The 20,316-nt window shown below is 40.4% G+C and overlaps 2 protein-coding genes across 4 annotated transcripts in view; one reads left to right on the plus strand and one right to left on the minus strand.

The window, feature by feature from the left end:
* LOC101014638 overlaps positions 1-17,079 on the plus strand; it is a 141,697-nt gene extending 124,618 nt beyond the window's left edge. Inside the window, exon 4 of one of the 2 annotated variants that reach the window (XM_009209052.4) lies at positions 3,652-4,812. In XM_009209052.4, coding sequence (XP_009207316.1) covers positions 3,652-3,845 — 194 coding nt within the window. In that variant the 3' untranslated portion in view covers positions 3,846-4,812. Of the gene's footprint in view, positions 1-3,651; positions 4,813-16,909 lie in introns of those variants that run through there. The other variant, XM_031666786.1, reaches the window with a different exon arrangement.
* IL5 (interleukin 5) lies at positions 5,139-20,300 on the minus strand. 2 transcript variants are annotated; one of them, XM_031666031.1, is made up of 4 exons: positions 20,207-20,300; positions 6,447-6,479; positions 5,364-5,492; positions 5,139-5,258 (listed from the first exon to the last, which is right to left on the minus strand). In XM_031666031.1, the coding sequence occupies exons 1-4, from the start codon at positions 20,264-20,266 to the stop codon at positions 5,160-5,162; spliced, it is 321 nt and encodes a 106-aa protein (XP_031521891.1). In that variant the 5' UTR covers positions 20,267-20,300; the 3' UTR covers positions 5,139-5,159. The 2 variants fall into 2 exon arrangements, with proteins under 2 accessions (XP_031521891.1, NP_001162229.1); NM_001168758.1 differs by lacking the exon at positions 20,207-20,300 and adding an exon at positions 6,688-6,783 and having other exon boundaries at positions 5,160-5,258.
* Positions 20,301-20,316: the final 16 nt, after the last annotated feature.

Raw genomic sequence — 20,316 nt, forward strand, 5'->3', positions numbered from 1 at the left:
AGTGTAAGGTGTGTAGGAGTTTACTAATATGTACTGTCAGAATCCAGAATCGAGTGCATACTGCAACTGTTTGTCCAGAAGAATATAGAGTTGAATGGGATTTGATTCATTGGCATGGGTATACTTATGACTCAGAATTTAAGTTTTCACAAAAACAACTGGAGCTAGTCCTAATAGTTTGCTGGAGTGGCTCCTTGAAGCCTGATCCTGATGATGGTGTACAGAATATGAAGTGGAGACACCGGAACTTCCTCCCACAGTGTTGAAGAAAAGGTAGCTCAGAGAAGCAAGAATACTAAAATGGATTTATCATATCTGGCCTGAGAACCCACTATCTGAGTATGTTATGGGAGGACACAGAATATACTCCTTTTACTAACACAGCAACAGATGCACTAGTGAAGAGAAGCAGGCATCATTGCACACATTGGTGGTGGACATCCCCTGTAAGCTGGGTTGAAGATGAAAGATGCTGCCAATGACATGGACTCCCTAATATCAATAGGCAACATGAGATCCCTAGAATGGCAGAACTCAGGTTGGAAGCACTTAAACATTAGAGGCAAGGGGGACATAATTACTACCACAAACAGCAAGGCCATGGTGACAACCAGGGTGCCTTGATTCTTAACCTTCAGAGATCTATTGTGGTGGCTAAGAAATTAAAGTGTTCCTAGAGACAAGAGACATTAATTATCAATTAGCATGTGTATGTAATCAGGTGGTAAAGGCTGACATCAGCAACCACAATGGAAAAGCAGGCTCTTCATCCAATTCCCAGATCTAAGGCATTCATAAACCCAGTGTCCATTGATTGAACAGGAGGACTCTACAATCCCACTACATATACATGCAGTAAACTTTCTTTAGTCCTTTACCAAAGAGACCTAGAGCCATTCGTCAGGATAAGTACACACTAGTATAGGACATATCCAAACTTTTCAAACGTTAGGTATGAGGTCTGAGCTAATACACCAGGAAAACCTAAATCTGCCATAATTCTTTGGTTAGAATGGGACTTCTATCAGACAAGTGATAAATGGAGACTCTTAGGCTTGAGTCTTTTATACTCTGGGACTGTTTTTCAAGTTCTTTATTGTATAAATGGAATAAACATTCTAAGCACCTGGCAGAACCTTCCTGTGGCTTTGAAACTTTTGTAACAGCCCATTACATTTATAGGCCTGTGCATTTTACTCTCTCTCTGTCATGATCCTGATGGTAAATGTATACAGTGATGTGAGACCATGAAAGCAGTAAGTCAGCTGGCCACAGGCAGGTACATTGAGATAAAAAAAAAAAACTGCTGGGCATGGTGGCACTTGCCTATAGTTCCAGCTAGGAGGCTGAGATGGGAGGATCACTTGAACCCAATAGTTTGAGTCCAGCCTGGACAACATAGCAAGACTCTATCTCTTAAAAAAATAAAAATAGGCCAGGCATGGTTGCTCACGCCGGTAATCCCAGCACTTTGGGAGGCTGAGACGGGTGGATCACAAGGTCAGGAGATCGAGACTATCCTGGCTAACATGGTGAAACCCCGTCTCTACTAAAAATACAAAAAAATTAGCTGGGCATGGTGGTAGGTGCATGTAGTCCCAGTTACTTGGGAGGCTGAGGCAGGAGAATCGCTGGAACCCAGAAGGTGCAAGTTACAGTGAGCTGAGATCACGCCACTGCACTCCAGGCTGGGTGACAAAGTGAGACTCCATCTCAAAGAAATAAATAAATGAATAAATAAATAAATAAATAAATAAAAATAAAAAGAGGCCAGTGTGGTGGCTCATACTTGTAATCCCAGCACTTTGAGAGGCCAAAGTGAGAGGATCACTTGAGGCCAGAAGTTTGAGACCAATCCAGGTCACACAGTGAAACTCCATCCCTACAAACCCCATCCCTACAAAATAATTTTAAAAGATATTAACTAGGCATGGTGGTAAGTGCCTGTAGTCCCAGCTACTGGGGAGGCTGAGACAGGAGCATCACTTGAGCCCAGGAGTTCAGGGCTGCAGTAAGCAATGATCACGCCACTGCACTCCAGCCTGGGTGACAGAGCAAGACCCTGTCTCTAAAAAAAAAAAAAAAAAAAAAAAAAAGAAGGAGATGGTGAATGAAAACATCTAAAGGGGCAATTACAAGTTTGTTAGGTGGGAAAGAACAAAGATACTGAGACAGAGGGTATAGTGTGGACCAAGGCACAGAGGTATGAAAACTCATGGGTATTCTGTGAAGAATAAGAGCTAGCATTCTTTACAGTTCATCTCTTTTTTTTTTTTTTTTTGAAACAGCCTCACACTGTTGCCCAGAGTGGCACAATCAGGCTCATTGCAGCCTCACCTCCTGGGTTCAGGTGATCCTCCCACCTCAGCCACCTGACTAGTTGGGACTACAGATGTGCACCACCACGCCTGGCTACTTTTCTTTCTTTTTGTAGAGACATGGCCTTGCTATATTGCCCAGGTTAGTCTTGAACTCCTGGACTCAAGTGATCCTCCTGCCTCAGCTTCCTAAGGTGCTGGGATTACAGGCATAAACCACCACACCTGGCCTGAACATCTCCACAAGTCATGTTTTCCACGTAGAGCACTTCGTCATAGAATATGTCTCTCAATACAATGCTTTCCCACCAATATTTATATTGGAAAAATATTTATGTCCCCTAAACATAATAAATTCCTTAACAAAGTGATGAGGGGAGTCAATGGACAAAGTCTTTAGGTTTATTCCACATACAATTGGTAGCAAATCAGAGTTCACAGAAGACAGTCAGAAAGCCTCTGAATGTTAACTAAGGGGACGTGCAGCATGTTATACAGACAAAACAACATTATATTAACTGCTGAATGATCAGGAAGTTCTGTTTTAAATATCTTATATCTTTATTTTATTACAATTAAATAAATAAATACAAAATATTTTGTTTAAATTTTTACACCCTAACGTGTTTTTTTCTTATATACAGGCATTTTACTATGTTTTATGTTTTAAGAAGTTGGTTGAAAATTTTGGGTTGAGACATAATGCATTAACATTCTTCCCACTTAAAATAATGGGAATGAGGCACCTGGTTAATGTTTTCTTGCCAAGGATGTTACATGGACAATGCCTGTATTTCTGTATGTCAGGGGTTAGAGGGGGCATAGGTCGACCTCGAATGACCTGTGAAGGAGCCTGGACTTCAGACGGTAGTGAGTCAGAGGTTTTTATGCACAGCAGTGACACGTGCACATGTGTGTATGTTGTCAACAGGCTTGACATGACAAGTTCGAATCAAGTTTTATTTCAGTTAGTTGTAAACAGCCCTGATTGCTTTTAACTTCTCTGGGACCTGGCAGATTGGTGAGGGCTCATTATTGGGGATTTAGATGTGATAGTCCAGTCTTAAGTCCTTATTAACTATATTGGACCCTGATAAGGGTCCTTACAGTAGTTAAGCCTTACAACTCATTCCTGATAAGGAAGAAGGGAAAGGAGCTTTTTTGAGAGAATATAAGTGTACAAGGGAAAGGATTTAGTCTGTTTTATTCACTGTTGAATCCTAGCTCCTAGAATAGTCCTGGAGCATACTGGAACTCAGTATCTGCCTAATTGAATCAAGTTGAGATTCAGTCTTTTTGCAAGTTGAGTTTCCTGTTTCCTGTCTTTTTCTAGAGCTGTCAGCACCGTGCTGTGCTCATCCATCTTCCTCCCTCACTGGCTGTGCTCCTGATCCTGGGGCTTGGTGCATGCACAAGTTGGGGACCTGGTCCATGGTCTTGACCACTATGCCTGGGCGTGTGCTGGAAGGAAAACCGTCTTCTTCCTCGGAAGGAGTTCCATTCTCCTGCGTGGGAATCTGTGTCTGACTGCTCTGGCCCTTCTCCCATGCCCAGAAAGAGCAAGAGCAATTGCTTCACACAGCATTGGAGCCCAACACTGCTGCAATCCATGCAGATAAAGCCCAGGCTAGGAGTACTAGCCTCTAAGGACCTCCAGCACAGGCCCACAGCTGCATCCCACCACACCCAGCAGAGAGCCCGTGATCAACACAGATTTGTTGAATGAAAGAAAGGGCAAATGGATGATACGGCTGAATATTGTTACTGGGTCTCTCCTTTGGGTCTGTATCAGTTTTAAAATGTTTTAAAGAGCACAATTTCTGGATCCTTGAGAAGTTTTCTCAAACAGAAGAATCTCTAGTGATGCTACTGATAGTCGTAAGCAGGCAGATTGGAGTGTCGTGCAGCCTGGTGCTGCCCTGCCCCCAGGAATACGGAACTCAGTCTTTCTAATGGCACTGCCCTACCAGTGTCTCTCTGTTCCTTTTGTTATGGTGCAGGGTCAGGTGGGGTAAGAACCCCTGCAGGTCTTGGCAGAGAGGGTTTCTGGCTTCCTCTTTATACTGGCAATGAGGTTGATCTGCCAAATTCTTCTCACAGGCTGGGCAGGAACCTAGTTACAGGTTCCCACACTGCCCTTCTTCCAGGGGAAGCCTTACAACTCATTTTAATTCTACAATCAGTCTTGGAAAGCACATTCATTCATTTATTCCCCACCATTTACCCTGCACCATCCCAGGTTCTGGGGATACTGTAGAGAGAAAACCAGGTTCATCTCCTGCCTGTGTCCCTGCTCTCCACATCTCCACTAAGTCCTGCTAGATCACTTCCACCTCTGGTGTGCCTTGCAACCCTGAGACTTCTCCAGGGAAATGGGGATGCCCAGCCACATATGCTCAGACCCTCCCTCCAAACTGGGCATGTACTCAATGAACTGGGCTAACTTCCACTGCTAAGACAGAGGCCAGTAGCAAATTGAACAGTTGTCTATTTTTGTTTTATTGGAACACAACATAACATGAAATAAATATTAATTTACCAAATTCATAACCATTTCATAAATATTATTAAGTTAACAGACATTTTACAGAATGTTAAGTTAAATAAGAAAAAAGTATATCAATTTTGCCTGGAGGAAAATACTTCAATGATTCTGATATCTGAAATATATTTTAAATATTTTATGCTTTCTGGCAAAGTGTCAGTATGCCTGAAATATTTGCTTTCCCTCTGAAGTTTAATTACATTGAAAATTAAGGCCTGACCCTTTGTTGGCCCTCATTCTCATTGCAGTAAAATGTCCTCCTCCAAAATCTTTGGCTGCAACAAACCAGTTTAGTCTCAACTTTCTATTATCCACTCGGTGTTCATTACACCAAGAAACTCTTGCAGGTAGTCTAGGAATTGGTTTACTCTCCGTCTTTCTTCTCCACACTTCTTCTGTGAAAAAAGAAAAATGACAATGGATATTACAGGAAACTGTCAATTCCATAGAAATAGGCACAGCCAGACAAACACGGTTTCCATTGAATGTGTGTAACTTACTTTTTGGCCGTCAATGTATTTCTTTATTAAAGACAAGTTTTTGAATAGTCTTTCCACAGTACCCCCTTGCGCAGTTTGACTCTCCAGTGTGCCTATTCCCTGAAAGATTTCTTCAGTGCACAGTTGGTGCTAAATGAGGAAAATTTTTAAAACACAAATAATCAAAACAATGTATAAAAATTTGGTCCATTGTCCATTCTGCAATGTATACATATTTCAAAACATCATATTGTACACCATAAATATATATACATTTTAATTCATCAATTAAAAATAATTATTAAAACAATTTTGGTCCACAAAGTTAGGCTTTGTTTTGTGGTATTTACATGAGTTCCCTTCTCCAAAGAGTTTTTTGTTTGTTTTCTAGGCAACAAACCACCACATATTGAGATAAAATTTTCAAAAAGTAGATGAAGCTTATAAGATTACTGAGGAGTTTTATAAAGGATATAACTTAATTATGTAACTTGAAAAAAATGTTTTGGAAGTGTAATACATTATACATTAAACTCACATCAATGTGTTTCTACAGTTCTAGTTGGTAGTTTCATTCTATTTAGACTAATAAAATTATATATTTTACATTTTAATATGACCAGGACATATTCAAATACATATAATACCATCATATAGTCATAATTATTTAAGTATGCAGAAATTATTAATATAGGGCATTTGTTATATATTTTAATGTCTACTGATCATGGTTCTAAAAATATAATTCTGAGTTGCTATTACTTTCAGAAAGACATTAGAGTGAGAAAGACCCTAGTCAGAACCGCACAGAGACTAGCAGGCACCTCTCACTCAGTGCGGAATCCTTCTGGAAAGAATCCCTGACACGATGCTTTTTGGGAGGCAAACTAATAACATCACCAAAGAGCCTAATCCACTTGTTTAAAGGATTCTACTTGATAAAAAGTCATTCCTCATATTTATAAGTACAGACATTCACAACCACCCATATGAAAACATAGTATAGAAAATTAAAGAGTTCCAATGATAACTAATGATTTACAGCTTAAAATAGGAAATTTCCTTATTCATGCCATCATTTTATTGAATCATAATTTAACTTACATGTTTATGTACAGGAACAGGAATCCTCAGAGTCTGGAAAGGAAAGGAAATACAATCATTTTTACAGCACATCAGCATTCACAACTTTTAATGGAATGTTTGCTGGTGATGTAGTTATCACTCATGTACTAACATGCTCAGAATCTTATTATTTATAACAGATCTCTATATATAGTAAAGCAACCATCACAAATGATTACCTATGCACTTTAAAGACTATAGGAACCATAAAGAAAATTACCTCATTGCCTATCAGCAGAGTTCGATGAGTAGAAAGCAGTGCCAAGGTCTCTTTCACCAATGCACTTGTGGGAATTTCTGTGGGGACGGCATACATGTAAGCAGCTCCAAGAGCTAGCAAACTCAAATGTAGAAGCATCCTCACGGTTCTGAAATGTTCTCCTTTTGCCTTTGGCAAAGAAAGTGCACAGTACAAGACTGCATCCCCAATCAATTTATTCTCTGTCTTTGAGGAAATGAATAATTTCTAACAATCAGATAGAGAATGCCTAATAATGGCATATTGTGAAACTAAGTGTTTCCAATGCCCTATATCTTAAAAAATAAATTTAGTTTTATCTTTTAATAATGAAAATCCCTATTTCCCCCCTTTAAAAACATTTTCTATTACAAAGAAAATCTTTGGGTTGATACGTCATTGCCCCACATTTGCATTTCTTAAAAATCAGAAGATTGAGTTCCTCTTAAAAGATGTGTGCAAAAAGGAGAAGTATAAGATAGACCACTAAACATAATTTTATGCTAAAATACATAAATATTGGGAATGTTTTTCAGATCGGCTATGTTCTACCATGACTGTGGTGAGATTAATCTGTCTTAATTGAAATTGAAAACATTGGTGGGAAGACAGTGATTAAAACGGAGACTGCCAAGCCTTGGAGGGTTTAAGTTCTGTTCACTGGGGTCTTGATTAGCATCCTTTCTGTTGCCAGTGACTAAAAACCTAACCCAAAGTGGTTGAAGATAAAGAGGGAAGGTATTGGCTCATAGAACCAAACAGTCCAGGAATGGAGGCTCTTTCACATTTTGATGGTTTCAGTGACTCTTCCTTGACTCCATCCTTGCGCAGCTTTCCTGTTGAGGTCTCAAGATGACGTCCAGACTCCTGGATCTGTACGTATTCTGTTCATGAGCAGCAGGAAAAAGCAAGCGGTGCTTTTCTGATTGTTTAATCAAAAGCTTTCAATTTCAGTCTCTTTCTGACAAGGGTCCCATGTTTGTCCTTGAACTATGACCAGGGTGTGGAATAGACTGATTGGCTCTCCCTGGAGCTACCAGTGACCCTAACCTCACCTCAATTGCATAGCTGAGAAATGTGGGGTCCCAGTAGTAAGAGGGACATAGATTCTGGGATGGCAACCAATAAATATCTGTCACAGACACATAATACATGGATGTGTCCTCTCCTTTATGTCCCATAAGGGTGGAGGTGTCCTTTCACACCTTGGGTGAGCCATGAAATTAGGGGAATCAGCCTTTGTTCCTTAGGCTCAGACCTGTAATCCCAGAAAGGCGCAAATGAGGCCCCCCTCCTAGACCACACACTTCCTTTTTCCCTGGCCTGAGCACACATGATGGAGGTGTATGTGGCCCATTGTTTTTAATAGAGTGCTTCAGTGAGCATCCCAGAGTGGCTCTATGTTGGCAGCCTAGAAGCCTGACTTCAGGCCTGTCTTGAGCATCAAGAACAGATGGTACCAAACACAAACTGTTGCCCAGAACACTTTTCCAAAGCTAGGTGTAGTTGTGTATGAGAAGTAGAGGCAGCTGGGAGGTAGACACACCTTTCATACATATGCAATCCCAGCTCTGCACTGGAAAGATAAAGATAGTCTTGGATTTCAGTGGCGGCCTTCTTGTACCACGTTTGGTTTTGTTTGTGCTGAAGTTTTGGACTCTTGGTTAGACGTGTCTGATTTGCACACTTGAGAAATGTTTTCATTGAGAAATGTTTCCTTCAGACTGCAGAAGTTTGGCTCACTTCAGAAAATCTATCAGGAGTGAGGTAGGAATCACAATAGGCTTGGTCAAAGTGCTCTTAAAATGGTGTTCTCAGAAAAGAAGCTGAGTTCTGGCAGGAGCTTTCTCTTCCCAGCGAATACGAGAGAGTTCTCTCTGATTCCCCCTGACGCTTTTGTGTTACACTGAGGAAGTTAGGGCTTAGGTGAAAGTTTCAGAGGAATTGCCAAATAACTTGTTATTTTAGTACCTTAAACACACAAAGTTCTGAGTACTTAAATTCTATCATAGGAGGCTGGGCAAGGTGGCTCATGCCTGTAATCCCCGCACTTTGGGAGGCTGAAGCAGAAGGATTGCTTGAGCCCAGGAGTTTGAGACCATCCCAGGCAACATAGTGAGACTCCATCTCTACAAAAAATAAAAGATTAGGCTGAGCACAGTGGCTCATGCCTGTAATCCCAGCACTTTGGTAAGCCCAGGCAGTGGATCTCTTGAGCCCGGGAGTTCAAGACCAGTGAGTGAAATGGGCAGGGTGTAACACATCAAAGCTGGTGGGGGTCACATGAAACTACAGCGCGCATGATCTATCTAAAGGTGGCAGGTGCTGCTCAGCTCCAGCTGATGGTTGCCAGGTGACACACCTGGGCTCCCATTACCAGATCATTCCGTTTTTCAAAGAAGGCTTTACAAAAATTAGCCAGGCGTGGTGGTGTGTGCCTGTAATCCCAGCTACTCGGGAGGCTGAGGCAGGAGAATTGCTTGAACTCAGGAGGCAGAAGTTGCAGTGAGCTGAGATTGCACCACTGCACTCCAGCGTGGGCAGCAGAGTGAGACTCTGTCTCAAACAAAACAAAAACAACAAAAATCAAAAACAAAAAACAAAAAAACACAACAACAGTGACAAAAAGAAGCCTGAAATCCTGCTTATTATATATAATCTCTGGATTTTTCAAATGTTGGCAACTACATAATGCACCATTTTGCATCCTCTGTTTTACAGCAAAACTGTGGGTTCTTATTGGAAGGCTAGTTATAAAAAATATTTCTTATTCAAAATTGTATTTCTTTTAGAAATGTTTTAGTGTGGCAAAATACACATAAATTTACTATCTTAACCATTTTTTAAGTGTACAGCTCAGTAGCCTTAAGTACATTCATAATGTTGTGTGACAAATCTCCAGGACTCTTTTCATCTTGCAAAACTGAAACTCTGTGCCCATTAACAACAGCTCCCAACCCCCGTCCCCCTTCTCCCAGCACCTTGCAACCACTCTTCTACTTTCTGTCTTTACGAATTTGATGACTTTAGGTACCTCATATACAGTACTTGGCTTTTTGTGACTGGTTTATATCATTTAGCATAATGTCTGTTCTCAAGATTCATCCATGTCGTAGCATGTGTCAATTTCCTTCCTTTTTGAGGCTGAGTAATATTTCATTGGATGTCTATACCATGTTTTATTTATCCATGGTCTGTCGATGGACACTAATGTTGCTTCCATCCTTTGGCTATTGTGAATAATGCTGCTATGAACATGGGTGTACAAAATTAAATTTCTTATAAAGTTTTCATGTCATTAACTTTTCCTCTGTAAGTCTGATCTCCCCTACCTGACTGTAAACTGTCTCGGAGTTGGACCTGTAAAATAATGTATTTGAAAGAGCTTTATTAATGCAAAACTCCAAAGAAAAGTTAATGATTTTAATTTCCTGTGCCCAAGAATTCAAAATAATGTATGTAGCTACTCCACCCTCAAGGAGACGGAACATAACCCCCCTTCCTTAAGAGTGGGATACACAGAGTGATTTTTTAAAAAAGAGAACTGTATGGAAAGGGGAGAATAAACGGAGTAACTTCACAGTGGAGAAACCTGATCAACACTACCTCAGCTAGGCGATGACAGTCAATGGTGCCCGTGAAACATCACGTTAACAGCATGTACCTTTGATTTGATGTGATAAGAATGGAACTTTATCTCTGTCATCTTCCTCCCCAAAACCAGTAACCTCTGCATAACCATGAGACAAACACTACACATACCCAAATGGAGACAAAATGCCTGACCAGTACTCCTTAAAACTGTTAAGGTCATCAAAAACAAGCACGGTCTGAGAAACTGACACAGCCAGAGGCCTCTAAGAGACATGATGACTACATACAATGTGGTATCATGGATGACACTCAGGAACAGAAAAAGGACAATGGGCACAACTAAGGGAATTGGAAAAAGCCTGGATTTTAGTAATGTACCAGTATTAGTTTCTTAGTTGTGACAATTGTACCATAGTAATGTTAACAACAGGGGAAACTGGGTGCGGGGCAAACTGGAACTCTAACAGTCTTGAAACTTCTCTATAAATCTAAAACTACTTAAAATAAAAAGTGTATTAAAAAGAATACTGTGGCCGGGCGCGATGGCTCAGGTCTGTAACCCTGGCACTTTGGGAGGTCAAGGAGGGTGGATTGGTTGAGGTCAGGGGTTCAAGACCAGCCTGGCCAACATGGTGAAACCCTGTTTCTACTAAAATACAAAAATAAGCTGGGCTTGGTGGCAGGCACCTGTAAGCACAGCTACTTGGGAGGCTGAGGCAGAAGAATTGCTTGAACCCAGGAGGCAGAAGTTGCAGTGAGCCAAGATCGTGCCACTGCACTCTAGCCTGGGTGACAGAGCGAGATTCCATTTCAAAAAATAATAATAATAAATGACAATACTGTACATCGAAAAACTTAATGATTGTTTTTACCATTATTATTTAAAAGGCTTTGCTCAGGAGGCTAAGGCCCGAGGATCAATCGGGTCCAGGAGTTTAAGACTAGCCTGGGAAACATAGTGAGACCCTGTCTCAAAAAAAAAAAAAAAAAAGACTTTGAATTCCATGAGTGTAATGCAGTTGGCACCTTTTTATTTCACCAGTAGACTATGAGCTCCTTGAGAATAAGGTTTTTATTGATCTCTTTATCCTTGAGGACTAGCCTATTGTAGACAGTGAAATAAAAATATGTTGAATAAATAACCAAATGAACAAGCAGGCACTTACAACAACTTTATTTTTTATTTATCTATTTATTTATTTATTTATTTTTGAGACAGAGTCTTGCTCTGTCGCCCAGGCTGGAGTGCCGTGGCTGGATCTCAGCTCACTGCCAAGCTCCTGCCTTAGCCTCCCGAGTAGCTGGGACTACAGGCGCTCGCCACCTCGCCCGGCTAATTTTTTGTATTTTTTAGTAGAGACGGGGTTTCACCGTGTTAGCCAGGATGGTCTCGATCTCCTGACCTCGTGATCCGCCCGTCTCGGCCTCCCAAAGTGCTGGGATTACAGGCTTGAGCCACCGCACCTGGCCCAACAACTATTTATCTTTTGTTGTACTCGTTGAATTAATGTAAATACAGCAGGTCCTTGAATAACTTTTCTTAGTTCCACGTTATTATATTGTTGATAAGAAAAACAATCGACTCCCAGCCAAAGCCATTGTCTATGTGGAGTTTGCACAACCTCCCACATCCCAAAGATGTGCGCACAAAGTGAACTGGCATGTCTACACAGTCCCAGTCTGTGAGTGTGTGTTTATGTGTGTGCATCTGTATGCTCTGCAATGGAATGACATCCTCTCCAGGACTGGTGCTCACCTTGTACCTTGAGCTACCGGGATAGACTCCTTGCCACCTTCAAACTTCAACTGGAATAGTTGGGTAAATAATTATCTTACTTGTTTTTATGAATCTTTCCTAAATGTATGTATAGCCCATAATTGTTTCAATGTTTAATATTAGAAGTGTTTGGTCTTCATTTAGAAGTTTGATGACGTTTTTGTGACCAGAAATATGCCATAGGAACGTAACCTTTGTTCATATCGAATTACCTATGGTAAAATTGGTTTCGTTGTACATCCTTTCCCTTAAAGTCTGTTTTCAAGAACCTATCGATGACATTAAGTGAAGATTACTATACTGTGGAAACTCAAGAAGTCTTTCTTTTTTTCTTTTTTCTTTTTTGAGACAGAGTCTTGCTCTGTCACCCAGGCTACTAGAATACAGTGGTGCGATCTCGGCTCACTGCAACCTCCGCCTCCCAGGTTCAAGCGATTCTCCTGCCTCAGCTTCCTGAGTAGCTGGGATTACAGGCACCTGCCACCGCGCCTGGCTAACTTTCGTATTTTTAGTAGAGACGGGGTTTCACCATCTTGACCAGCTGGTCTCAAACTCCTGATCTCGTGATCTACCCACCTCGGCCTCCCAAAGTGCTGGGATTACAAGCATGAGCCACCGTGCCCAGCCTCAAGGAGTCTTTTACCTGCAGCTGGGAGCCTGAAGTAACAAAAACATCTTTGGCAGAACTCCTGGGCAAAAGAGAGCAAAGCTTTAAAGTTCAGCTACAGAGACTGAGGCAATGTGAACTACCATTTAGATTTTTAAAAATCCACATTATTTTAGGGAAATAGAAAGAAATAAGGAATTAGTGCTTTGATTTTTAAATAATTACTGGTTGGTAATTTTATAATTTAGAAAAAGGACATTGAATAATATTGAAAAGTTACACTGGTGGGTAACATCCATCCTTTTGCCCTAAAACTTTTATCTCTATTAGTGGGTAACACATTGGCAACATGTCTTTAAAACTGATAACTGTGGTTTTTACTGTGTAGTCCTTAGGTCAAATGACTTTTCCATGAACTGATTCTAATCAATTGAGAATGATACCCCAAAATTTTCATGGTGACTAAATGTAAATTGATAACATCTTTTTCTTCTTGACTCTATTCGAACTTCTATCCTTTCAATCTCCCTTTAATATGATTTTTTAATTGAATAAATAACATTATAGGAAAATAAACACAGAATTTCTTGGTATAGCATTTATCAGTTTTTTAAAAACATCTTCTAATCCTTACTAACACACAGTTTTACAGAGTTTTAATCAGTGAATATATGCAGTCTGTATTTATCTTTTTTATTAGTATTTCTTTTTCACATATCTACACAGTTTTCCTACTTATTATTTTAGTGATTACCTGCTATTAGATGAAACTGATGTACCACAGTTTCCATCACCATTTCCCAACTTGTAGGCACTAGGGTTGTTTCTAGCTGTCCACAATTTTAAACAATGCTACTATAAACACCTGTGTAAAATTTAAAAAATTTCCCTTATGCTAAGGAACTTGTATGATCATTTTTATAGCTTTTGTTACATTTTACCAGATCACTCTCTGAAAATATTCAATGCAGAAAAAAGAAATCTTTTTTTTTTCTTTTTTTTTTTTTTTGTTTTTTGAGACCAAGTCTCGCTCTGTCGCCAGGCTGGAGTGCAGTGGCGCGATCCTGGCTCAGATCTCAGGCAAGCTCTGCCTCCCAGGTTCAAGCGATTCTCCGGCCTCAGCCTCCTGAGTAGCTGGGACTACAGGCACGCGCCACCATGCCGAGCTAATTTTTGTTGGCCAGGATGGTCTTGATCTATTGACCTTGTGATCCGCCCGCATCAGCCTCCCAAAGCGCTGGGATTACAGGCGTGAGCCACTGCACCTGGCCAGAAAAAAGAAATCTCTTATATTTTCACAGGGTTTTACAATGTATAAGCACTTTCACAAAAATAGTTTGTTTAATCTTAATATCAGCACTGGGAGACAGATTTCTTTCCCTGAAGGTCCGTTAGCACCAGGCTTTAAAGGTTTTGCTAATGGAGAGCGAATGAACCCAGAAGGAAGAAGTGATGCAGAAGCAGTGGGAATCAAAGAGTTTGATAAATATGCTGGTAAACCTAAATGAATAATGCTGGTTTAAAAATAACTGATTTCACTTACTTTGTTTCTTATTTGAAGACAATGAGGAACAAAAATACTAAACAGTGATAATGTGGAAGGTGGGGGGTGATCAGCTGACATGTTTTACAGTCTTTGTATTGTTCAGAAGGATCCTAATGATATTAACTCTGGACTTCAAAATAGGAATGTGAAAAATTTAAGAGTGCCCACTAAAAGAATAAAAATAGAATGTCTATCTTCCAAATCAGTAGAGTAAAACAAGGAATAAAGAAAGCTCAGATAGTCTACAAAGCAGGAAAGGAGACGAAGAAGCAAAGAAAAAGCACAGGAATAAGACATAAGCCTACATTTATCATCAATCACAGTAATTGAAAACAGACGAAAGTCATTTATTAAAAGGCAAATACTACAAAATTGCATTAGAAATCATCTATCAGCTATTTTCAAGAGATACACAATGCAAAATGACATAGGAAGGTTGAATGCAAAGATATATAGCAGGTCCTAGAATAAATTTGTTATAACATTCATGAGAAAATAATAGTTGATTCTTGGCCAGGCCACTGTCTGTGTGGAGTGTGTACATAATGTCTGTGTGGGGTTTCTCTGGGTACTCCAGTTTCCTCCGACATCCTAGAGATGTGCATGTGAGGTGAATTGGCATGTCTACATGGTCCCAGGCTGCGTGTTTGTGTGTGCATGTGTGTGTGTTCTGTGATGGAATGGCATCCTGTTCAGGGCTGGTGCCCACCTTGCACCCTGAGCTGATGGGATAAGCTCTAGCCACCTGCAAACTTGAACTGGAATAGTTGGGTAAATACTTATTTTACTTGCTTTTATGAATCTTTCTTAAATGTATCTATTGCTCACATTTGTTTCAATGCTTAATATTGAATAGAAGTGTTTTCATCTTTATTTAGAATTTTGATGATGTTTTTATGACCAAAAATATGTCCTACGAACTTGTCTTGTGTTTATATCAACTAGCCTATGATAAAATTGGTTTCACTTCCCTTAAGTTGCAATTTCTAAGAACAAATCTATACTATTAAGCAAGGACTTACTACTGTACTAGACAAATACTGGTCTAAAGAAAGTTCATGTACCAGTATTAATATCAGAAAAAAAGCAGAAATATGTTAGAAAGTATTGTAAGAATAAAGAGGTTCTCAGGCCAGGTGCGGTGGCTCAAGCCTGTAATCCTAGCACTTTGGGAGGCCGAGGCGGGTGGATCACATGGTCAAGAGATTGAGATCATCCTGGCCAACATAGTGAAACCCCGTCTCTACTAAAAATACAAAAATTAGCTGGGCGTGGTGGTGCATGCCTGTAGTCCCAGCTACTCGGGAGGCTGAGGCAGAAGAATTGCTTGAACCCGGGAGGCAGAGGTTGCAGTGAGCCAAGATCACGCCACTGTGCTCCAGCCTGGCAACACAGCGAGACTCCATCTCAAAAACAAAACAAAACAAATAAACAAACAAAAAACAAAGAATAAAGAGGTTTGCTATTAGGTATAAAACAGTATTTCATGGTAGTTTTATTTTTCATTTCATTAATTTTAGTACCAGTGAAACCAAATATTTTTTGGAAGTAGTAGTTTACTAAGAAGTGGAGACTTGACTGATTTGCCCTTTAATTTTAAGGATTAATCATTTTTATTACAAATCTTTTCCACCCCAATCCTAGAGCTTTTATCTTAGTTTTATAGTTTCCATTGTTACAAATTTGAAATTTTTTTGTAATGGAACCTGGTTACCTTGTCATATCCATTTTTTTCCTTCAACTCACTATTTTTTTCTAAAGTATTTTAAATTATAGACAGCATGACACACTATCACTAATACTTCCATATGCATCTCAAAAAAGATCATTTTCTTACATAGCAAAATATTATCATACCTAATAAAATTAACAAGAACTATTATTATTATTATTTTTGAGACAGAGTCCTGCTGTGTCACCCAGGCTGGAGTGCAGTGGCGTGATCTTGGCTCACTGCAACCTCCACCTCTCGGGTTCAAGCAATTTTCCTGCCTCAGCCTCCTGAGTAGCTGGGACGACAGGCACCCGCCACCAGGCCCAGCTAATTTTTTGTATTTCTAGTAGAGATGGGGTTTCACTGTGTTAGCCAGGATGGTCTCAATCTCCTGGCCTCGTGATCCGCCTGCCCCAGAGAATTTTTTTTTATCTAATTTCCAGTCTACATTGAAATTTCCCCACATATCTCCCAATTTCCTTCACACATCTATGGCTAAACCAGTTTCCAAACTAGGACCATGCATTCCATTGGGGTGGTATGTATCTCAAATCTTTTAATTTGCAACAATATGTTTTTTAATAAGTCTTTTAAAATCTACAACAGTCTTTGTTTTAATGATAATGATCTCCTGAGAGCCTGTGACAGTGTCTTGTAACAGTTTCCACCTTCCGGATTTGCCTTTTCCAACCCTGTGTTGCTGTTAGCTTAATCCTTGTAATTCCTGTGAACTGAAAGTTACATCTAAAGGTATGATTAGATTCAAGTTCAACTTTTTTCCCTTTTTAAGAAAGGGTAACTGCGTAAGAGATGATGTTGGGTACTTCATGCTGAGACCAGAGACAAGCAATATCTTATCTCAGTGATCTCAGTGATTGCTAATTTCTTATGCTACTTGGGGTCATAAAATCCCCCTTTAAAAGTAGAGGTAATTACATTTATCACTTTTTCTTTTATTCCTTCCAGAAATATCTTTCTGAAATTTTATCCGCCAGAACTTACAGCGGTAAGTAAAATAAAGTGTAAATTTGCTTTTTTCTTCCTACTGATATCCAAGTATCCACAGTATTCATTTAAATGGTCTTGGTGGTTTACACAAATGTTTATATTTGTCAAAACTCATGGAATTATACCCTGGAAAAGGGTGAATTTTACTGTATGTCAATTATGCTTCAATAAATCTGACTTTTAAAAAATGGTCTCAGCCGGGCACAGTGGCTCATGCCTGTAATCCCAGCACTCTGGGAGGCCGAGGTGGGTGGATCACGAGGTCAGGAGTTCAAGACCAGCTTGACCAACATGGTGAAACCCCGTCTCTACTAAAACTACAAAAAGTGGCCAGGCGCGGTGGCTCAAGCCTATAATCCCAGCACTTTGGGAGGCCGAGACGGGCGGATCATGAGGTCAGGAGATCGAGACCATCCTGGCTAATATGGTGAAACCCTGTCTCTACTAAAAAATACAAAAAACTAGCCGGGCGTGGTGGCGGGCGCCTGTAGTCCCAGCTACTCGGGAGGCTGAGGCAGGAGAACGGTGTAAACCTGGAAGGCGGAGCTTGCAGTGAGCCAAGATCCAGCCACTGCACCACAGCCTGGGCGACAGAGCAAGACTCCATCTCAAAAAAAGAAAAATTAAAAAAAATAAAAAATAAAAATACACAAAGTTAGCCAGGCGTGGTGGTGCACACCTGTAATTCCAGCTACTCAGGAGGCTGAGGCAGGAGAATCGCTTGAACCCAGGAGGTAGAGGTTACAGTGAGCTAAGATCGCGCCATTGTACTCCAGTCTGGGTGACAGAGCCAGACTCCATCTCAAAAAACAAAACAAAACAAAACAAAAGTCTCCACTTGAATAGTCAATTATTCAAAGAAGATACACAAATGGCCAATAAACACATGGAAAGATGCTACTAATCATTATTGAAATGCAAATCAAAACTACAATGAGGTGTCACTTCACACTCATCAGGATGGCTACTATCAAAAAAACATAAAATAACAAGTGTTGGCAAGCATATGTAGAAATTGAAACCCTTGTGCACTATTGGTGGGAATGTCAAATGGTACAACCACTGTGCAAAACAGTATGGCAGTTCCTCAAAAAATTAAAAGTTGAATTACTGTATGATCTAATAATTCCACTTCTGGGTATATACCCAAAAGAACTGAAAGTAGGGTCCAGAAGTGACATTTGTACACCATTTATATATGGCCACATTATTCACAGTAGCTAAAATGTGAAAGCAACCCAAATGTCCATCAATAGATGGATAAGCAAAATGTGATGTGTACTGTAATGAATCTTATTCAACCTTAAAAACTACCAGAATTCTGATATATGCTACAGTGGTCCCCAACCTTTTTGGCACCAGGCACCAGTTTCATGAAAGACAGTTTTTTCACAGACAGGAGTGGGGTGATGGTTCTGGGATGGAACTGTTCAACCTCAGATCATCAGGCATTAGATTCTCATAAGGAATGGGCAACCTAGATCCCTTGCATGGGGCAACCTAGATCCTTCTCATGGGCAGTTCAAAATAGGGTTTGCGCTCCTATGAGAATCTAATGCCCCTACTGATCTGAGGCCCAGCTCGGGTGGTAATGTTCACTCCTTTGTTGCTCACCTCCTACTGTGCCACCAGGTTCTTAACAGGCCAGGTATGCATACTAGTCAGTGGTCTGGGGGTTGGGGACCCCTGGGCTGCAACATGGATGAACCTTGAGGACATTATAAGTGAAATGAGCCAAGTCACAAATAGATAAAAGCTGTATGATTCCACTTATATGAGGTACTTAGTAAAAAATTACAGAGACAGAAAGTAGAATGTTGGTTGTCAGGGGTTGGAGGATGTTGGGAGGAGAAGGTTATTATTTAATGGGTAGTTTGTTTTGCAAAATGAGAAGATTTGTAGAGGTTGAAAGGTGGTGACGGTTGTACGTGAGTATACTTAACACCACTGAAACGTACACTTAAAAATGGTTAAGATAGTAAAAATTTTTTTTTTTTTTTTGAGACAGAGTCTTGCTCTGTTGGCCAGGCTGGAATGCAGTGGCGTGATCTTGACTCACTGCAAGCTCTGCCTCCTGGGTTCACGCCATTCTCCTGCCTCAGCCTCCCAAGAGCTGGGACTACAGGTGCCTGCCACCAGACCCAGCTAATATTTTGTATTTTTAGTAGAGACGGGTTTCACCGTGTTAGCCAGTATGGTCTCGATCTCCTGACCTCGTGATCCACCCATCTCGGCCTCCCAAAGTGCTGGGATTACAGGCGTGAGCCACTGTGTCCGGCCAAGACTGTAAATTTTATGTGTATTTTACAATTTTTAAAATGTAAAAAAGGGGCTTTAGTCTTTTCCCATTGTTTTATTACATTTGCTTTGCCAAGTAAGACATTCCTATATAATTTTAATGTTTTCTTCCATTAGTTATTTTAAGTATGTTGTAATAACTGACACTTTCAGGTTTTTTAAACCTGGTACAGCAAGAGACTATTTCTCACTCGTGTTCCCCACTTGCATCCTTTGGCACATAAATTTATGTACTAGGTTCTGTAAATTATTTGCTTGGGATTGTGTTACTGGAGAAACATTTCCTACATTTTTCCAAGGCAGGCAGAGGCCAATTGTACCACTACAGTAATTCCAAATTTTTGTTTCATTTAAATGTCCTCCACTATTGTTTCAGTAATTTTTATATATGTTCCTCTAGGCCCTTGCATGTGATATCCCTCCATTAAGTTTGTTTCCAAGAAAGCAATATTCTCAGTTACTTCTGAGACAGGTAACTTCTCTTTCCCTTATTTGTAAAGATATCTATTGCTGGGAGCACTGATCGGAATGGATTACGCCTACATTCTTCGTATTTGCAGCCTGCTTTTAGTTTTAGTTCCCAGACTTTTGGTCTCAAACACGCCTTTACACTAAAAAATTACCGGGGACCTCAAAGAGCGTGTACGTGAGTTATAATTATCAACATTTACTCAATTATAAATTAAAATTGATATTTCTAAGCACAAGGAATACACATGCGCACATTCCATTAAACACTACTGCAATGGCGTCATCACATGTTATGTGATCACTGGAAATTACTATACGAACATTAGAGAATGGGAATGAAAAGGAAAATAGTTTGGACATGAACGGACCACCTTCCTGGGTCTCCAATCCACACCACCCCTTCCCCCCATTCCAGAAGTCCCAGTGTCAAGCTTTGAGAAACGCCATCCGTCACAGGTTTTGGTCTTCCCTTCCAAAAGTCAGTACCTCTCCAGGTTGCCCATCCCCAGCAAATATCTGGACGTCCGCTGCCCCTGGCAACAGCATCCTGCACTTGGCACCCGGAAGTCGGAGCTGCGCACGCACGGCGGGCTTCC

This window comes from Papio anubis, chromosome 5, assembly GCF_008728515.1.
Source record: "Papio anubis isolate 15944 chromosome 5, Panubis1.0, whole genome shotgun sequence".
In the NCBI taxonomy this organism is placed as follows: domain Eukaryota; kingdom Metazoa; phylum Chordata; class Mammalia; order Primates; family Cercopithecidae; genus Papio; species Papio anubis.

What these genes read in the sequence shown, in the direction of transcription:
- IL5 (NM_001168758.1), bottom strand. Translation starts at nt 6,783, where the DNA reads ATGTATGCCGTCCCCACAGAAATTCCCACAAGTGCATTGGTGAAAGAG. An exon ending in CTCTGCTGATAGGCAATGAG is followed by an intron (nt 6,480 to 6,687) that starts GTAATTTTCTTT and finishes TTTCCTTTCCAG; the next exon opens with ACTCTGAGGATTCCTGTTCC. An exon ending in AATACATTGACGGCCAAAAA is followed by an intron (nt 5,259 to 5,363) that starts GTAAGTTACACA and finishes CTTTTTTCACAG; the next exon opens with AAGAAGTGTGGAGAAGAAAG.